This window comes from Dicentrarchus labrax, unplaced genomic scaffold (genome assembly GCF_905237075.1).
Source record: "Dicentrarchus labrax unplaced genomic scaffold, dlabrax2021, whole genome shotgun sequence".
NCBI lineage: Eukaryota > Metazoa > Chordata > Actinopteri > Moronidae > Dicentrarchus > Dicentrarchus labrax.
In genome coordinates, this window is record NW_026136701.1 from 7271905 (window position 1) to 7292076 (window position 20172).

Genomic DNA, 20172 nt, shown 5'->3' on the forward strand with positions numbered 1-20172 from the left:
AAACGATGTGTGATGAATTTAACACTTAACTCAGTGTGAGAGGCTTGATGATGCGGTTAGGAGGCTGATCCATATTAATGCTCTCTTGCCGCTGCAGGACGCCTCCTCACAGTTACAGCTGCTGCATACATGTGGTTGGAGAACAAGGGTGGTGCCCGCTCTCCCGCATCTCCAACTATAAATCACCACTCCATCTCAGGGCTGTGTCCTCGCCCGCCGGCCAAATGACTCTGGGCCCTCCGTCTTGATACCAATCGAACCATGATACGTAAACCATACCCTGAAGCTGTCAGCCGTATCTAAACTGCCTGCACTCGTATCAGTAATGCCACATTTCATTCCTCCCAGCACATAATCACAGAGCATGGCTCCTTGTCGTAATATATTGCTGTTTTCGCATCTGAAGGATCCCTACCCAAGAGTTTCAAACCTGTCCAAAACCGCTCCCAAACCATATAACACAAGACAAAGTTTGTGAGCCAAACAACAAATCTTTTATTTACACTGAAGCTTGAATCACACTGAGGGAGTGACTGGTGCTAAGCCACTGGTTGACATGTCACACAGATTCCAGACAAGTCAAGTATTGCTGTTGACTTTTTACTGAGTGTACAGAAAAACTGCTTAGGGCCAAGAAATGCAATCAAAGTTGTTATTTAAATGTCTCAATTGGTTCTTACTTTTTTTTTAAACCACTTTACATTTTTATACAAGTGCAGATAATAGGAAGTCATTAAAGGCTCCCAAATAGACAGGCTGCGGGCATTTTGAGAAAACCAAGAGAGGCAGAGGAGAAAAAAAAACAAGAATGATGCTCTAAAACCAGATCTGAAAGTTGAATTTTAGGTCTGTCAGTCACATTTCAAGGTAGACCTTAGTTCCCGTTTGAGTCCATGGGCCTTTAAAAAACACAAAAACAAAAAAAACATCAGATAATGTAACTCAATCCGTTCAACAGATTATTCAAATGAACTGACCCCCATCCAGTAGCAAGTTATTGCAGAGAGTAGGCCATGAGTGGTTTGGTCGAGCCAAAGTGGGAACACTAAGGCTCCCTGCACTTAGTGAAAACACACAGGAGCAACAGCACAACTGAGGGGGTTGGGAAGAGGAGGAAGGGGATGGCCACGGAGACGGCAGAGCAACGAGGGCTCCCGCTGGAGTTCAGATGGACAAACGTGAAGAAAGATGCAGGGGAGAGAGAGGGAGTTAGAGGAAGGGAGAGGGAGGGGCTCAGTACTTTTTGAATTCTACGTCTTCTGGTGGGCTCATCTCCACTTTTCTCTTGCCCACATCTTTCCAGTTGGTGCTCAGGACTGTACCACCTGACTCCATCTGCACAGGGAGGAGAGACAGAGACAGAAATCACTTCAGTGGAATGATCCCTTCATTTCATTAGTGCTGTAGTTATGCAACACCTTCTCTCTGCTTAAAAATGCTCAGAGCTTAGATAAGTCCACTGCAGCACCGTTGAGTCCTTCTTCAGTTCTAATGAACATGGTGGATTTTTTTGACCAGTAACTAATGTTAATTTTTATTTCATAATAAGCTAAAAAGTCAAAGAATTCAAAATGCTGATTTCCATATAAGCCGACCTTTATTCTCCTAAAGGTCTTCTGCTTCAAATGCAGCAATGACTACTAGACATGAATGTTTAACAGCATCAGCTTTAGGTAGTATGTTGGAGGTGACTCCAGCATCAAGAGATCAGATTGTTAATAACACAGAATGCTGATTCACCCCGACCATCATTCAACATTTTTGCTACAATCATAAACTCTTACAAACATCCTTCTATACACATAAATGCACTTAGAGAAGCTCATTAATTAGACAATCTGTTACTGCTGCATCAGTCCACACTGCATGTGTTGTATTCCATTCACTTTTTCCTTCAATGTCCCCAATTAATGTTTGTATATACGCTGGTTTATAATATTATTTTCTGAGGAAACTTAAAGAATCGAAGAGCAATGGCTGGTTATCTAGTGGACTATCACGAGGAGGATTGTGAGTCACTGCGCTTTGATTGTTGGCCGTATGTATTTGAACCAGAGTGCACAGATGACGGGCTCATTATAATGAAGGCGAAAAGACAAAGAATGGAGGCAAAAAGGCAGCAAAAGGGCTGTAAGTATTAAATGTTTGTGAAGATGAATAGGTAGTTTGCAAGTTGGCCAACCAAAGAGCAAGTCTGGATAGCAGGCTGGATGCCCGAGTGGATCCCTGTGCAGTTAGAAAAAATACCTAATTTCTTTATTTCCTTCAAAAATCATACGTCTGTGTTGCTTTGTTTGGACTCAAAGACAACGTTTTGCTGGAGATTCCTGAATATATGTAATGGCGGTGGAGTGTAAAGTTAGCATGACCCTGTAGTCAGATTGTCCAATATTATGAAACTCATTTAATTCCTAAATGTAATTTCATGAGAAGCTGAAGTTGTGCTGAAGTTCCTAACAATACCTGACAATTCAATCTTGCTGAAAATATTGTTGGCTACTATTGAACTGTGGTTAAAGTGATTTCTAGAAGAAGAAAAAAAAGACTCATGTCGCTCAAGCATAACACTTACAAAGGACTTGTTCATAGCTCGCTTGACCTCGTCTGAGCCATCGCAGTAGATCTGCTGGAAGAGCTTATTGAGCGCTGCGTCTCCCTCCAGCTTCTCGTTTTTCTCCTCCTCGCTGATGTCCACCACCATCTTGTCCCATTTGCAGGTGTAGTGGGACGAAGACGGGTACTGATCTGATGGAGGAGGGAGACGGTGTTAAAAAGGTTCATATAGTTTGAGTAAATACAACACATTTTTAGTGCTTTTGTGAAACCCTGACTTATTCATGTTGCTCACTTTGCAAATGAATCATCCAACTCAGACGCTGAAGGACCACATTGTGATTTGATTTCTATATTTCCTGGATGAAATACGCCCACTATAATCCCAACAAGAGATGGGAGAGGAGAGAGCGGGAAATGTAATCCAGACGCAGATTTACATAAATACAGCACCCAGACGCACAGTAGACATATTCAGGCCAAGTGTGGACGTAAGGGAATGTGATCCCATAAAATCAGATGTCAAATATCATGTTTAAATGTAACAGTAGTCCAAGTTATAAGCACGCACTTATAAACAGGGTGTCCTGGAGGCTGAGCTGGTTGCATGGAAAGGGCGGTTTTGGCTGCCCACTTAACTTTTACTCCCCCCATCACACACAAACACACTTACATAAGTAATTAATCCTGTCAGTAATAGGAATGTGTGGGCTAAAATACTGACTCATATTTTGCTGTCATACCTTTCCCTTTCCCTGCCTACTTTCACCGTCAGACTAATGAAAGACTCTAGCAGGGCTTGACTGCCCACTCTCATTTTAGTGCAGAACAGACAAACACAGGAGCTTATATTGATCTTTGCACAGAGAGAGAGAGAGAGCGAGAGACGAGGGTGAGGGAGAGACGGAGAGATGAGAGCAGAGACAGAAGGATGGTTGGGGGAAAGGAGTGTAAATGCAGAAGCTGTGTGGACTGACTAGGATCGAAGTGTTTGATGTTGGACTCCTGTCCTTCTCCCTCCAGCTTCTCCCATCTGATGGCATCTGTCTTCTTCATCTTGAACTCCACCTGACAGAAGAGAAGGGCGATAAGGAGGCAGTGGGGGGGAAGAGAAGAAGAGGGAACAAGGCAGATAACAATGTTTAGCAAAATGGCTTTCTTTGGTGCGCGGGACAAAAATAACGCTTCCATTAGAGTGACATCTTAAAAGTACAGGACATCAGATCATTACTGAGGCCAGAGAGACTGTCTGTTCTGAGCCGTCGTCAACTCAGCCAATGAGAGAGAGTGTGTGTGTGTGTGTGTGTGTGTGTGTGTGCGTTTGAGAGAGACATCAGGGATATGCGGGGGCACAGCTCAATCTCGAACCTCACTGACAGACATACTGCACTAACGAGATGCCTGTCAGCCAGAGGGCCAGTGTGAGAGACGGAGCAGGCGGGAGGGAGGGAGAGGGGGAGGAGGTAGAGGAGGGGGAGATCCTAATTCCACACAGCAGCATCTGATCCAAATCATTACACCAGGAGAACATGGGAGAGGAGGAAAACAATGAGGGGAGAGAGGACATGGACACACGCTTTTAACACTGAGCTGCATTGACAGGGCACATACCAGCGAGACACGCAAGCTGCAGTTAACACCCCCCACAAACCCCCCTACCACCCATTAACTGTGCATGTGTTTGATATGTGTGCACGTGAAAGACAGCGCTGGTTATGTTGGTGCAATTAAGGAACATTTCTGCTCTGCTGGGCGATGTGATGATTCATTTATGAGGGTGCCAGAGGAGGAGAGGGAACCAAGAAGTAGACAGGGTTAGAGATGAGGAGGCAGAGAGGCTGACTCGCACTGAGCAACGTGTGAGTGAGGGGAGCAGATTGAGGGAAATAAGACAGTATGATCGCTGCTACCTTCTTCGCAGAGGTGATGAGCTGGTGCGAGCGGCGGTACACTGATAGATTGCTTTGGTATGTGTCAGCGCTTTCTGCCCCACAAAGGGCCTCGTGGTACGTTGAGGCATCTGTGCAGTGTCCGAAATTAACTTTTTGGCTCGCAAGCGAGGGGCTGGGAGGCTAAAAAAGGAAGATGTCTACTGAGAATACAGGTTACTGCCCAAATAATTCACACTCATCCTTCAAGAGAATGTGTCGCCTAACTTTTTACAAGTTTGTGGAGCACACGATCTGATTCTGTGGGTTTTCTGTGGGACATCAGAATTGGGGGCCTTGCCCGACAATTTTGGTGACTTTTCCGGAAATAACAATCTGACATCGAGTGCCACTGCGCACCGTGATTAGCTAGGTTTTAAACTTTTCTCAAGTTTTTTTTGTCCCTTTTCCTGAGTTCAACATTATGAATGCCATCCAGGAGAAAATGAGAATCTGCATTGTTAGACCCATATTTAAATAATTCATTGCACCTTGCTCTTCTTTATGATGGCTGGCATTTCAACCTGCCTTCATATCTGCCCGTTTGGAACAGCTCTTTTTTTAAAGTTTATTTTTTGCCTTTATTGATAGGACATCGCAATAAAGACAGGAAAGGGGGAGAGACATGGTTCCCACTCTTTTTGAGAAATAGTTTTCCGCAACATTTTCCAGGACTTTTCAGGACAGCACTTGCTCACAAACATATAATTTACCAGTAGGTCTAGTATTGACACAGTTAACCCCATTTTTTCCCTCCTTGTTACTGATACAGGTTCATGATGAAATGTCTGAGGATCATAGCATGCAGGTGGTCAGTGTTTATGAGATGCTCCACGTTAGTTTGCATTACGACAGATCATAGCTGACCACGATGCTGACAGAGATATAAGGTTTAAGATAAGACGTTCCTTTATTGATCCCCGTAGGGAAAATTCAACCACAGAGGCCTGTGCAAATTTGCTACAGCTCTGATTCACACATTCATCGCAAACTGACGGAAAACAAAATAATGTATAAATAATAAAAACCCATAACAAACATATAGTATTATTAAATTATCCAGGATACATCAGATGCAGTGTTCCTATGTTAACTTATTCAACTCCGTCAGTCGTGACTGTGTTTGATAAAGGGATTTCAATCGATTTTTGAGACAGCTCCTTTTGGCATATTAAATTATTATTATTATTATTTTTTTTTTTAGACAGATGCACCTGCAATCTGGGCTCAGATTCTCCTTTGAGCTCTGTCAGGGGTCTCATGAGGCTTTGAAGACTTCAGTACGTATCAAAATGCTGATTTCCCAGACCTGCTCTAATGGCTGACAAATACTGCTAATTGGCGTTCAAACTAATACAGCCTTTGTAGCAGTGCTTGTAATTCTGATTAAGTTATGTTAGATTTCTTTAGATCTTCCGTCTTTTTTATTATGTGTTTAACTTTTTTGTTTACCCCTGTGGGTGAATAGTTGCATATTCTGATATTAACTCAAAAATAAATCTTAGTCCCGCTATCTAGCCAGTAGATTTGAAGTTCTCAGTTCTAACAAGGCAGCAACTCAACAGCCAGTCTGACTGTTATGTTTTAAACTGAATTGTTATTGATTACAGAAATTGTAAGGCGGAAGTCTAAGAAGAAAAGTAAAGGACCAAACCATCTTAAAATGATTAGCCAGAGTTGCAGGTGCCATTAATTGTCTTTAATGTTTCTGTAATGTGAAGTGCAGCCGAGCTTGAGCTGCCGCGCTGTGTGTGTCAAAGTGTGTGTTCTTCTATGCGTGTTCCTGGGCCATACAACATTAATCTGCTGCCACATCTGTGTTTCCTGGCTTTTAAGGGATATGGCAGGCCAGGCGCCGTGTGTGTGCGTGTGTGTCTCCATGTGCGTTTCTGTGTGTGTGACAGGCGAAGCAATGGCTCGTAAAGGGATGTGACAGCAGAGCCACATACAGGGGCCACCACCCACAGGACCCCAGGGGCTGGACTATACAATACTGCATTACACACACACACATGCTATTTACAGAGGGGCACTGGGGTCCTGTGTTGCTTGTCACATGTGTTTGTAACCATCGCTCCCCCTCTTCCTTCTCTCCCTCCCTGCCACAACTCCTCACCAAACATCTTCTCCCTCTTTCTCCAGATCCCAGCAGATTTCAAAACAAACTCGGCTAGAAAGACGCATAAATGAAATAAATATAAACATTCTTAGACGTTGACAGGCATGCAAATTAAAGAGCGGAGACGCCACTTTAGCTATTTTCCAAAAAGAGATGAGTTTGGAACTGAATGAACGAGCATGTGCGGATTTGAAATTGCACTGAGTGTGTTTGCGTGCCCGCATATGAGTGTGTGTGTGTCAGCCGTCTGTTCTGATCAAACACACTGGTGTGTAATTGGCTCCCCGTTGTCGCGGTGACCCCTGCGGTTGGAATGTCTGTCGTGGTGGAGGACAGGAAGAGGTCGCACTGACGATAATGTGCTACAGACGACACACACACACACACACAGCAAATACTTTGTGTAAATGGCACAAGTGTGTTGAAAGATTACTGTTCAGCCTCAGTATTTGTATGCGTATGTGTGTGTGTGCGCTTGCACACTCACGCCTGGCTTAGCCTCCCCCTGCTAAGTTGTCTTTAAAGACAGCGAGGAGATGAAGCGTAAACATTGTGGAGCGAAGAGTGCAGGGCAGCCTATTACAGAGACAGACAGACCGACATTGGTTGGGAATCAACAGCTCCGAGGGCAATGCATTTTTTTTTTAAACGCTCATTAGGGATGCATGCCAATCTGGAGAAACTTGATTTGCTGATGCTGTTGTTCATTTGAATTTTTTTTCCCCCCAGTGGCTCCTTGGCTTCAGAAAAATGAAACAGCTCAAAAATATTTAAATGAGACGCATTGAAAAAAACTGCTCAGTTTGTTGGGTGCTCTCACATTGTTGTGCACGTGTGCGCACACATTTCACCTGTAGAGTTTTAGAGGAGTTAGGTGCTTTATGCACTCTTGAACCTTTGAATGCTGCAGTTACCAATGAGGACTTATGAGCTTGATGGGCTGTGTGTGTGTGTGTGTGTGTGTGTGTGTGTGTGTGGCCATGTGTGCCAGAGGAGCCCAGTGGACCAGGGAACAGTCAGGGCTTTGTGGGAGAGGAGGCGGGCTTGTACACTCTCTCTTGTTATCTTAGAGGTAGGTGTGTGGTTTTTTATGAGCGCAAGACAGAAGGTGTGAGTGTGTGTATGTGTGTGTGAAGGGCTATGGAGAGATTGACAAAGCAAAGACAAATAAGGTAAATGAAGAAGAAAGAGGAAAAAAAAAAAAAGACTGTAGAGAGATGAGAGAGAGACCATCTTCAGCTGTGGTCTCTCTAAGACTGAGTCCTTGTTTAAGCTGCAACCCACGTGCACCTCTGGTATGCGGCGCCTGCTGTTGCCATGGAAAAGTGAGAAAGTGAGTGAGTGCTTTTTTTTTGAGAGGGGGCAGTTTCAGTGCAGGTCAGCCTCCACACGGCACTGTATAGCCAGTAGATATACTGCACACAATATAGACGTCAGGTTATATAATGCTACTAATTAAATTTCCCACCATCGTTTTGCTACTGTGGCTCCGTACAGGGTGTAATTCCAGCACCTGTAGTCATGCACTGCCCTTTTAAATTCCCCTGTGGCCTTGCTGTGAAATAATATTAAATAAATATCATCATTGCTTTAAGAAGCTTTGTGGCTTGGCTTGTTTGGGGATTTTCAATGTTACTACCATAGCATCTCTTTTAAGGCACTTAATGTAAACCCATGTTTTTTGTTTGAATGTTCATCGGTGTTACACAAATAAGATACAATATAAACATAATTAGGACTGGATGTTGTTTGAAATGTTTTGATATTGGTGCTAATACGATTCGTGAGCTTTAATACCCATACTACAATACAAAAGCAGCCATCAGTAAAAACCTCTAAACACCCACTGTACAATACCTGCTCAGTAGAAAACAGACTTCACTTAGTGGAGCACTTAGCAACTAAAGAGTCAGATGTTTCCCTCAGGAGTTGGTAGAGACGAGAAACAGCTAAAAGAAAGTGAATATTGGACTTTCATTCATCACATGGACAGAAACACAAGACCAAATTAAGGATAATGTTGCTCAGAGACTGCTGAATATGTAGATGAGCAACTGTTTGCTAACAAGTTCGCCACATCCACTTGGTGATATGTTAATGTATTTACAATTGGTTCCCGCTTCCCTAAAGTGGCCAAAAAAATCAGTTATTGCAGATTAAATGTCAAATATGGTTAAAAGTCATTGTTCAACAATGTCAATAATATTGTATTTTTGTTTTACAATATTTTTGCAGCGGCCTGATTCACTCAGGCTTTTGCAGCTGTTTAAAATCACTACAGACCGCACTGTTCTGTCTTTTGGTAAGATATTTACCACAATATTCTAGTGAAGCGTCAGATATATTAATATCATCTTCCTTCAACTTGATGTAGGTAGCTTGTGTATATTTTGTGTGCCTTATTACAACTCTTTTTAATTTCCATAAAGGTCGTCTGTCTCCTATTGGATCATTAGGAGATAATTGCTATACTATTATTTTATGAGTAATAAACTTTTTTCATGTGGAGTTTAACTAACTTTGAGTAAGTGGAGTCAAGATCACTTCATGCTAATTTATTTTCTAGACCTATTCATAGATGTCCGAGGGCTGAACTGCATCTAGGGGGCACTTCCAGGATCAATCCTGGAACTGAATGCATAATGAGCTGCTGCCTTAGTAAATAAGGAGTTAAATATGTGTATAAATTTACTGAGTAAATCCAGCCTAATATTATCAAAATATCAGATTTGAGTCAGAAAGAATCCAACAAAAAACTGAATATTGCACTGACATTCAATAGTACTTGGTTGGTACCAAAAAAGTGTTCATTATGCACCCCTAATACTGTATGCAAGTATTAGCAATGTGTCGACCAACTGTGTGAGACGACAATAAGTAGTCAACATGACAACTACCCTTTTACAACCTATAAAATATAATGAGTTTATGTTGAGTTGCCATTTATACCAGGATACAACTAAAGATGCTTGGGAAGATGCTGAGTTCAAACACTGTGGAAAGATCACCACCAACATCACAATAGAAGTTTTCAAGTACACACAAGATCTCAAGGAAGAAAGCAGAGCTTCATGTTGTTCTGTATCGACAAGACCGTATTGATCAATGTCCTACAAAACAAATTCCTCCTCCTTAACGATTAAAAAAAAACCAATCAAAACAACTCACACAAAAACTTCCCTCCTGATCCTGAGGCTAAAACCTGACAGTGGTCTAAAGCCTGAATCAGCACACACTCAGCCAGCACACTCATTAGCCCACATGCTGTAGAATACACACTAATTAGAGTCTATAGTAAAAAGAGCCCTTCCTACTCATTAGGCCCATAATCACCTTAAACAGTGCTGAGGAACTCTCAGTGAGTCCTAATAAATGTGTGTGTGTGTGTGTGTGTAGGAGTGAGGATTTGTGCATATGCGTGATGAATCTCCTGTTAGCTGCTCAGATGAACTGCGCTATCGTCTCCACGGGAGCCGCACTGTATACAGAGAGAGTGGATTTTCTCATTTCTACTCCAGCCACAGTGAGCTTTACCAGCATTAAGGAATTATAGGTAGTGACAGCCTACTTTACACTGCTTTAAATTATTGAGGAGATTATAGTGTTAATCTCAGATTGGTAACCCAAGTAATAATGATCAGTCACTATTTCACTGAGCTGCTTAAAACTCGCATCAGTGTGATTTGCTTTTTTCCCATTATCTTTTTGTTATCATATAAATCATTTGTAATTCATTAACGTTTTTGACAAAGAAAAATTATTTCACAGAGAAACCATCATGTCACTTGATGCTCTCTGGCTAAACTGCAATTCAAAGATATGAAGCACAGTCAGAGGAGAGTCCGCATTTCTCCAGTGTGACATTACTACATCATATTTTCTTTACAGTGACATATAAAATGTTCCCTGACATGTTTAATAGTCTGCTTCTTTATTGTTGAGAGTAACTACTAGAACGGCAAGGCTACATATAATGTTCTCACTGAGTCTGTGTAAAATTCAATGACTTTTCATTGACTTTCAAAAACTTATTTGGAGTGTTTCTGTGACCTAAAAAAATCTTCCTTGTTTATGTTTTTCAGCTCAAGTTGTAAAGTGGTAAACAGTTTTATTTTTCACTACAGCTGGGCTTGCTGTTGAGAAAAACATTGAAGACCACCGTCTAATAACAATTTAATAACCTTGAATGCTTACACTACTGTATCTGTATGTGTGAACAGAGTAATACTGTATAATGTGTAAAATTATTTGTTTGTTAAATTCCTTGTTATTTCATGTGGAAACGGAGGAAGTGTCATATTTCCTGACTTTCCCTTGACAAGAGTACACCTCTGAAACTCAGAAATGACCAGCTCATTGTATCATCTAAAGTTATTGAGTTATTGGTCAGTCGTGGTCACTTTGAGACACCAGAAAGACAAAAGCCAACAGTTTTTTTTTTTTTTTCAACATTAGAGAATGCCCATCACTATGCTTTGATGTGCCTTTTAGTTCACAATGGACCATTTAACACAACTGGTGTTGAAAGCATGCAGGTCTGACACACACAGTTTGTTTCTGCTTCATGTGCATGTCACCTGTCACAGTAAGATGTCTGTTAAAGCTGTCAAAAACATGTCAAATCATCACAAATGTGAACCAGAATGTAAAATATGCATAGCGATAGAGGACTTCCAGTAGGTTTAGAAGTTTCAACATTACACTAACTGCACCAGTTAAACTAAAAGTGACTTTGATACCTTGGTGGTGAGGATCTTGAAGTTGCTCTGTTGGGGGACGATGGGGTGCAGGAGGTGGAGGTTGAGGTTGTAGTTCTCCCCTGATGCCAGCTGTATCGTGGCAGAGAGCTGAAGAGAACACAGACAGCAGACATTAAGCATTACTCGTCAATGGTGGCCATTAAGTCTGACAGTAAACAACTAGGGAATGTATGCAATATTTTTATTATTCTTATTCCATTACAATGCCTCAATATTTTCCATTTAATGTAAGTGCAATCTGCAGCAAACACACAAAACAAAAGAAAGATAAGGAATGAGGGGGGTGAAGGTGTCAGCTTGTCCATGAGAATAATCATCCGATGTGGCTGGTCAGACGGCCAGGAGTATCCTCGCCCTGTCCCCTTCAGCCACCAAGTGACCAGTGATTGGGGGGGGTCGGACAGCTCCTAACAGCCTGTCACTCAGTGGAACTGGGTGGGTGGCTTGTTGGTTTAGAGGAGCAAGGCCTCGGCTGTGGCCCAAATCCTCACACTCCTTACACACTCATCACTTGGCAAATGCTGCGCTCGCGGAGTAAAGTGCTAAAAACTGCCCACTTGAAGAATAACTCGCCTGTACCGTACATCACTTCAACTAGCAATCGTTTGCAATTCACCACCTACCATTTTACTAAAAGTGGACTTTTCTGATTTGGGACCAAATGTATGTTAGAAGTAGTTCATCTGGGATAAAAGCTTAGAAAGTTAGCTAAAGTAGCTTTTGGGCAATTCCAAAAAACTATCAAAGCCTTAATATTCATTTCCAGTTGGATTCCTGCACTGTCTGTAGGTATACAGCTGCTGCATACTCACCAGGGAAAATAACTGGAACCACTGCCTTTCATCTTTAATTTCTTTTGTATATACTGACCTAGTAAAAAATATATGAACTTATCTGTACTTCACACCACAGAGGGAGCTTAACAAGTGACTGTGTGATTCGGAGCGAGTGAACTATTTCTTTTGAAATGGGGTAAACTCAGTTTGTTATTCTATTAGGAAAGACAAAGCCGTTCCCTAGAGTGCCCTGCAGTTACCCCTCTGAGAGAAGGAGAGAGAAGTGGAAAGAGACAAAGGAAAAGAGAAAAAGAGAAAGAAAGAGGTTGTCCCTTGAGGGCTCTGCAGCTGATCCTAGATCAGTTATGCCTTCTATCTACAGACAATTAGGAGGTTGGAGAAGCTGGGGAGGGTAAATTGTTCTTAGATCCGTACTTTGGGAGCAATGTTAACAAGGCACCACTGGAGGCATAGTTGGGTCCATGGGGAGACTGTGTGTGCGTCTGTGTGTGTGTGACTGTGTATGTGTGTATGAGACCCATCTAATGGGCCCCCTTGAGGAAACACCCAAGAGCTAACCCATCTCTGCTACACACACACACACACACACACACACACACATATATATATATACACATATACAGAGAAAACACACTCTCTTCACTTCAATACTGCATTTAAGTGTGTGTTTATACCTCTTTTTCCATGAAGTTGACACATACACCATCCTTGGGTACATTTTTTGCCATGACTGTGACAATGACTTGAGATTCTGTTTGGTACCAGTCATATCTGCAAGAAACACACAGGCAAAGCTGATTTAGAAGCCCAAATATTGTTTCTCTTTCTACCCAGAATGTGATAAAACTTCATGAAACCAAGAACTTGAAATTATAAAAAGCAGCTCATCATTAACATGTATCGTCTTTGTGCATTGTATTCACCCAGTTATACAGAATAGGGCTGCTTTAATGCAGTAAGGCTTGGTTAATCATTATGCTGGTATAATAAATAAAATAAACATTACTAACATAAAACAGATGTCTAGATAAAGCCTATTTACATTTATGCACTTACTTCACTGGCGGAACCGCCGGTGTCTGCTGGGTCATTCAGTCCCCGAGACGGAACGACAATTAGAGAGGACGATGTGGTTATGAGGCAGACGGATGAAACAAAAAGGACAAAATAAGAAGAAAACATAACAACAAAAGACACTTCTTTGAGGCAGGAACATACAGGAGGCTGATGCTCTCTGCTGATGCTGAGAGCAACAATGCCCCCAGGTGGCCGTGCACAGAAACTCACCCGTGTTGCCGCTGCCGATCTGTGTCTGCTCTGGAAAGAGAGAAGACATTTTTGGGTGTGTGGCAGGAAACATTTAATACACCCTTTAAGCTAAATCAAACTCTAAAATATGATGAAGCTATAAGAACACAATTTTCAACTGTCACAAACACACGTGTCCGCAGATTGCAAATGGTTATGCGCCCACAAAGACAGGACACACACACACTTTCCCATCCTTTCCACCAGTTTGTTTACTGGTCGATCCACGCCCATTAAAAGCCCTGTGAGCCCAAGCAAGCCTGATCACCGTTTACCAGCATGCTATCATACATTATTCAGAGAGAGAGAGAGAGAGAGAGAGAGAGAGAGAGAGAGAGAGAGAGAGAGAGATAGAGATAGAGATAGAGAGAGAGAGAGAGAGACAGAGAGAGAGAGAGAGAGAGCACAGAGAGGGAAAAGAGAGAGCACAGAGAGAGCACAGAGAGGGAAAAGAGAGATGACATGATAGGAGGCGTGTTAATGTTGCCTTAATGAGGTCGCGTTTGAAATGGTGAGGAGGGGGGATGTTTGGGGGGAAAAAGACTGTGTGTGTGTCTGTGTATTTTTAAACAAGCAGGGTGCCACATGTGATGGAATAACCAGGTGCCGTGTGTGTTGGTTGGTGGTAAACACACTGTCACCAGAAGACACAACAACTGCTCCTGGTGTGAGCGTGAGCGAGCACAAGTAGGGTACTTTCAAGTTTAAGAGAGCGAGAGGGAGAGGGGGCGGGGTGATGTACACCCTGGTGTGCATTTGTTTGTGTGTTTGTGTGCGTGCTTGCTGTCTGTGAGCGGGCCTATGAAGGGGTTGGGTCTCATCGGGGGCTTTCAAACATCAGTAACGTTAACTCTGATGAATCATACCGCTCCTGGGAGTACGTGTGCATGCGGGTGTGAAGCGTGTTTGTCAAAACTCATGCTCTTATTTACTTGAGATGATCCAGAGGGCCCAGGCATCACCAGAAAACAGAAACACACCACCCAGACATGGCATGCATCTTTTATTGGACTGAGCAGCTCTGCCTGAACACTGTGAACACATACTGTAGATTCATGGATGTGTGCAAGCTCATTTGTTTGATCAGATGAGCTGATCAGCTCTCTGACCGTCCCATTTAGCTTCAATAGCTTCCAATACTCCCTATAGCGGGGAGTATTGGAAATATACAGTATAGAGAAGTTGGAGAGGAACCGGCACAGGCAATATTGTGCACTAATATTTGATATCATTCAATATCTTAAATACATTAAAACAAACTATTTGCAATTAAATAAAAAAGACAGGTTAGGACCAATATCAGCTCTAATACTGGTCTAACCTTACAAAAAATACTGAGATGACCAAAGTCTCACTTCAGCTACTTACCTCCCATCATCTCCTCACACCGCTTTATCCAGATCTCAAATGATTTGTCCGAAACTGTGGAAACCACAACAAAGAACAGATATTTGCAGTCTTAGTTTGTTACAAGGTAATACATTCTAATAAAAAAAGACTCAATTAGAGAATTTAATGAAAACATTTTAGGGCATCAGTGAGGTGTTCATGAAGTCTAAAGTGGTCTGACTAAGTGCAGGACAAGGTTAAAAGCATTACTTTAATAGGTTTGTTTCCAAAGCAGAAGTTACTTGGAGGAAAATAGGCATTCATCAGTGTCAAATACAATACTGTGCAGCATTATATCAGCAGCAAAATTCTTTTAACTTTTAAAACTCATTCACAGCTCTTTTGAAAAACATAGCCCTTATGGTTTTTTGACCCTGATCCCATTTTTTCATCTTTTTCCACCATCGCACTTATTTAGTTCTGACCCCTCGGGCTCTTATTCAGTTGTCAATAGAACCGTATTTTTAAAGACATTTTTCAACAGGTTGTTGTTTAATAACATATGTCTATATAAATAAATCCATTAAAATGGATCCATGCTTTGATGATAGAGATGCTGGCCAGCACCAGTCATCTTTTCACTAGCAAAGTTGCTTTAATTATCACAAAAGTAGTGCAAGTTTCTAGGTCACTTACACATAGACATAGAATAAAAACACACAAATATGATGAAGTGAGAATCCATGTGTTGTTATACAAGTTCTGGGTGACCTTCAGTTTCTCCCAAGCTGTTTGTTTCAACAGCACTGGAGAAACTGTAGCTCTGCAGTAAAGCAATGAATGAGATTTTGGTCACAGCTGATATGTATATTGAAGTGGTGGTAATAGCGTCAGTCTTGGTTGACAATGGTTACAGTTGTGAATTATGTGGACAGACACTGGCTTCACCCGTTTGTGTGAGCTCGACTAGCACTTGTAGTTTCTGGGTTAAAATCTTTTAATCCTTAATCAGACATCTTGGAGGATTCCCTTGAGCCAAACCCAATCCTGGCTATTTTTGGTCCTAAAGCCCAAAATAAACAACTGCTCTTTTGCAACATCATTAGCATGTAGACTGATATTACTTAACTGAAAACCAAAAAAAACATCCAAAGCCACTTATTCACCCTTGCTACAGGATCTGATGCAATGAAAAAACAGAAAAAAGCAAGTTTAATAATGTATCCTCAAAAATATTTACAATGTTTCCATTGTCCATTTATTGTTAATACATTTTATAGACTGTATGTTGTATGTATAAATTATGTTTTTTCAAGACCAAACCACAATAATTACTCGGGAGGCACAATAAGTATTGGGGCAGATAAATTATCCTCTGATGGGAAATTAAAATTATTCTGAATTACCGGGATAATTACATTATAGCCGATAAATTATCAGGCCATAATAATAATTTATTTTGAATTCTTATGCAAAACGATTGACAGCCTTTATGTTCTATGAGAGCTAAACTATGTTTAATGAACTTTACTAGAAAACTAAACATTTGAAGAGTCAGAGCTCTTATTTGTTGCTACTCTGTTAGCAAAAGTGATGTCATCAGGTCAGATGGGTTTAGAGCTAAGTTATAGAATATTAAATCATGTATCTTTGCTCACTAAATCTCAGCATTTCTTGCCATTAAGTGTGTTGAAACTACAGGTTATGAACTTTTTTAAAATACAAAAAGGTGAAATTATCGGTTATCTTAAAATGAAGAGGAGGTAGTTACTGATAATTGTATCGGCGGGAAAAAAATCCATATCACGCATCCATAATAATTACTCCAAAGAAAATGCTGGTCCTGGTTTGGGTTTGGACTGTTACACAGATAAAACAAGATATTTAGAGATGTCATCTTGGGCTTTTTAGACGGTAAATGTTTTACCATTTCTGGTATTTTCAAATGATTAATCAATTACTTAAGAAAAGAGTCAGCAGGCTAATTTAAATATTACATTAATGCAACGCTTGCTGGCAAGAACTATGTTTGAGGTGACCTATCATACACAAGGCCATGGGGTAAACTATCATACACAAGGCCATGGGGTAAACTATAAATAATATTTACACATTAGGAATTCATACTTTAGATTTGCACCAAATGTTCATTACTGCCTTTAATTGAAACTGCACTCTGCACTTTTTTTTTACTTCTGTGTTTCAACCTTTTGGGGTTTTCTGTGTCTTTTAAACTTCATTATGTTAAGCACTTTGAATTGCTACCCTGTATGAAATGTGCGATACAAATTAAGTTGCCTTGCATATTTTATCCCTAAAGCTAAGGTTCAGAACTTTATCTTCCATGAGGAGAGTGAAGCAGACAGGTTGCTGCTGCGAACAGTGGTTGGTAGAGAGTGGGATGATGGAAAGTTTGTACTGGAGGCCAAAGTAAGATGTACTCACCATCCAGTTGGTGTCCCTGAGTGAAAGCTGCATGTGCTGACTCATAGTGTTTAAGGTGGTATTCTGCTAGCCTGCAGTTGGGAGAGAAAAACATGACACATACACTTATAATTGATCATCTAAATAAACTAAAAGTGACCTCCTCTGACACACAATATCTGGATCACACACCTTGTTAGAGAAGTTAAACGACTAAAGCAATTCTTGTACATAAACTTTATGGCTGGCTGGAAAGAAAAGCAGCACTTCCCATACAAAGCTCCGCACAACGTGGGTTGAAATGTATCAGTCAATATGTAACTAATAATGTGTGCTACTTTCTTAGCTCATGTTTTACCAGTCAACTTTATATTCCAGCTTTTGACAAACAACACAGAATCAATGCTTCCATCAACAGTGCATACACCAAACACCTATGTGTGTGTGATTTCCCGTTGTCTTCATCATATTACAGTACACACCCTGTTCGCACGAAAGCAAGGGGAAGGCTGGGTTGTATCTGCTGTGCTTTTTTGGCATCATCAACGGCACCTGAGGACAGAAGACAATATGTATAAACTATATGTTTATCATAAACATTCATCCAGCCTGTATCACTTAGAAAATGAATATTCATGCTACCCAAATTTCCTGCAGTGATTTCCAACTGGTACCAGATTATTAATTCAAGGGTCTCATTCTGTTCTGCATTCTGGACCACAGCAGCTACTCACGTGTTTGAGACACAATGCAGAATTATATTCATATACTGTGGGCAGCTACCAAAAAACATTAACATAATTTTCAACACAATTTGAAGATAATTATATATAAAAAAAAGATTGTGTTATTACCAACATGTCTTTCAACACATGTATGCAGACTTACAGCTGTAGTTTTTGAGAAGTGTGTGGGCATAGGCACGCTGGCAAAACCACTCAGCGTTGTCTGAGTCTTCTTGCAAGGCCTCATTTAGTGCCTACAAGGAAAGAGATGGCATTTCAATGGCCAGCTTACAATGCTGTTCTGGTTCAAAGAGTGGTGATAAATGATGTGAAACATTAAACAAACAATAATGGAGCACACGTCTGTCTCCTCTGTTTGCTACAGTGTTACCACCAACTATTTTTAAAGGCTTTTTTTTTTATTGTGGGATCTTTTTAGCAAATAAAGTGTAGAAGTGCTGAGTCGCTCTGAGCAGAATGAATGAGTCCTGTATGTTTGACCTGAACTGCAATGGTAGCAGTGACAGTCACAGTCACATAAAGGAACAAGCAAAGTGTATTTAAAATGTTGACAAACAAATAAAACTAGTAAACAAGATTCGATATTGACTAGACTGTTTAGGAAGACACTACCCTAGTCATGCTAACAGCCTAACATATTTTTGTTTACCACTACCGTCACCCTCAATATCTCCTGAAGACTTTAATAAAATCCACGCCCTGCTAACTCAGAAACGGTACTGTTCCTTAAGGTTATAATGACGCCCTGTTCTTCACGCAAAGTGGTGCTAAAGGCAAACGTTAGCTACGTTAGTTAACTTGGCTAGGTAGTTACAGGGACAAACACAGTGCTAACATCACAAACATTCACATCACCGACACCACAGGCAATTTCCTTTACACAACCGCTTGTCAGAGGAACTTAAGGTTAACGTGATAATCGGAAAGAGCCAGCAGATATTTGGTAAAAACGCTAATGTCATTTGTTTATGGCTAGCTAATGCTAATGTTTACCTCCAGAGCTTTCTGTGGATCTTCGTCAATGAAGCTATCGGGGAAGTTGCTAAAGCGAAAGGAGAGAGCAACCGTTAACCAGCAGCGTAGAAACAAACGTCTTTAAATATAATACAATCTCATTAATATGTGAGGTTTCACTTGCCGTTCGGTTGCCATGGGTTCGCTGCGGATGTGTTTCTAGGGAAGCAGGAAAGTTCCAGCAAGATGTGGAGACTACTGTGGAAACGTGATAGCGGCAACAGCCACAGCAAAGCCCGACAGCAGGCCTGTCAACATCCGACCGCTCACACTGCCACTGCTCCACCTACCGGCCTGGAGGACTCATGGCATGGCCGCTTCCTAATACTACAGCACATTTATTAACTCTGACATGATGAAAATACACTTGTGCAAAATAGGACTGCCAATCATTAAATACTGTATTTATTCCAATATATCGCTATTAACCTCAATATAAAAGAGTAGTATAATAAGTAGCAACATCTCACCTCAAAAATGCCCCACTATTATTCTATTATAATATTAAACTACTGTACTATTAACCAACTGGATAGGCATCATTTGAATGTAGTTTCAGCAAGAGGGAGCCAATTTGACATACTCTGTACCTACCTAAAATACATTGGTGTAGAAAATGCAATGTTGAATGGGGTGTAGCTGTAGTCAGGTAAAATATTAGAATCTAAATATACTTTAAATACCTAAAATTATAGTAGTCGTTATGGTCGCAGAATGTCCCATTTGAGAATATATAATGTACAATTGGATTTTTTTTATTGGTGCATAAATGTGTATATCACTTTATTGTTGCAGCTGGTAAAGGTGGGGTTCATTTTAATTCATTTATATTTTGGTTTCCAAAAAGGGATCAATAAAGTTGTATATTATGAATGTGCAAAGCGCAGTAAAAAGTACAATATCTCCCTCTGAATTGTGAAGAAGAATAAAGTAGCAGAATATGGAAAAACAAGTACCTCAAATTAGAAAATACAGTACTTGCATGAATGTACTTAATTACTCTGAAATGGTAAATGGACCTGTACTTGTATAGCGCCTTTCTAGTCTCCCGACCACTCAAATCGCTTTTACACTACCCACATTCACCCTTTCACACACATTCACTCAAACTAACATTCATACACACTCACATACCTGATGCATGGCATCGGGAGCAATTGGGGTTCAGTATCTTGCTCAAGGATACTTCGACTT

General features: G+C 41.0%; 1 protein-coding gene across 3 annotated transcripts; it reads right to left on the reverse strand.

Moving 5' to 3' along the window:
• Nucleotides 1-471: 471 nt before the first annotated feature.
• sugt1 (SGT1 homolog, MIS12 kinetochore complex assembly cochaperone) lies at nucleotides 472-19258 on the reverse strand. Of its 3 annotated transcripts, none has more exons than XM_051397628.1 (14): nucleotides 19103-19258; nucleotides 18958-19006; nucleotides 18107-18197; nucleotides 17701-17770; nucleotides 17240-17310; nucleotides 14834-14887; nucleotides 13446-13474; nucleotides 13214-13236; nucleotides 12832-12928; nucleotides 11340-11447; nucleotides 3531-3621; nucleotides 2573-2745; nucleotides 1241-1335; nucleotides 472-899 (listed from the first exon to the last, which is right to left on the reverse strand). In XM_051397628.1, the coding sequence occupies exons 1-14, from the start codon at nucleotides 19114-19116 to the stop codon at nucleotides 875-877; spliced, it is 990 nt and encodes a 329-aa protein (XP_051253588.1). In that variant the 5' UTR covers nucleotides 19117-19258; the 3' UTR covers nucleotides 472-874. The 3 variants fall into 3 exon arrangements, with proteins under 3 accessions (XP_051253588.1, XP_051253581.1, XP_051253597.1); XM_051397621.1 differs by having other exon boundaries at nucleotides 13214-13239; XM_051397637.1 differs by having other exon boundaries at nucleotides 472-1335; nucleotides 13214-13239.
• Between the last annotated feature and the right edge of the window lie 914 nt (nucleotides 19259-20172).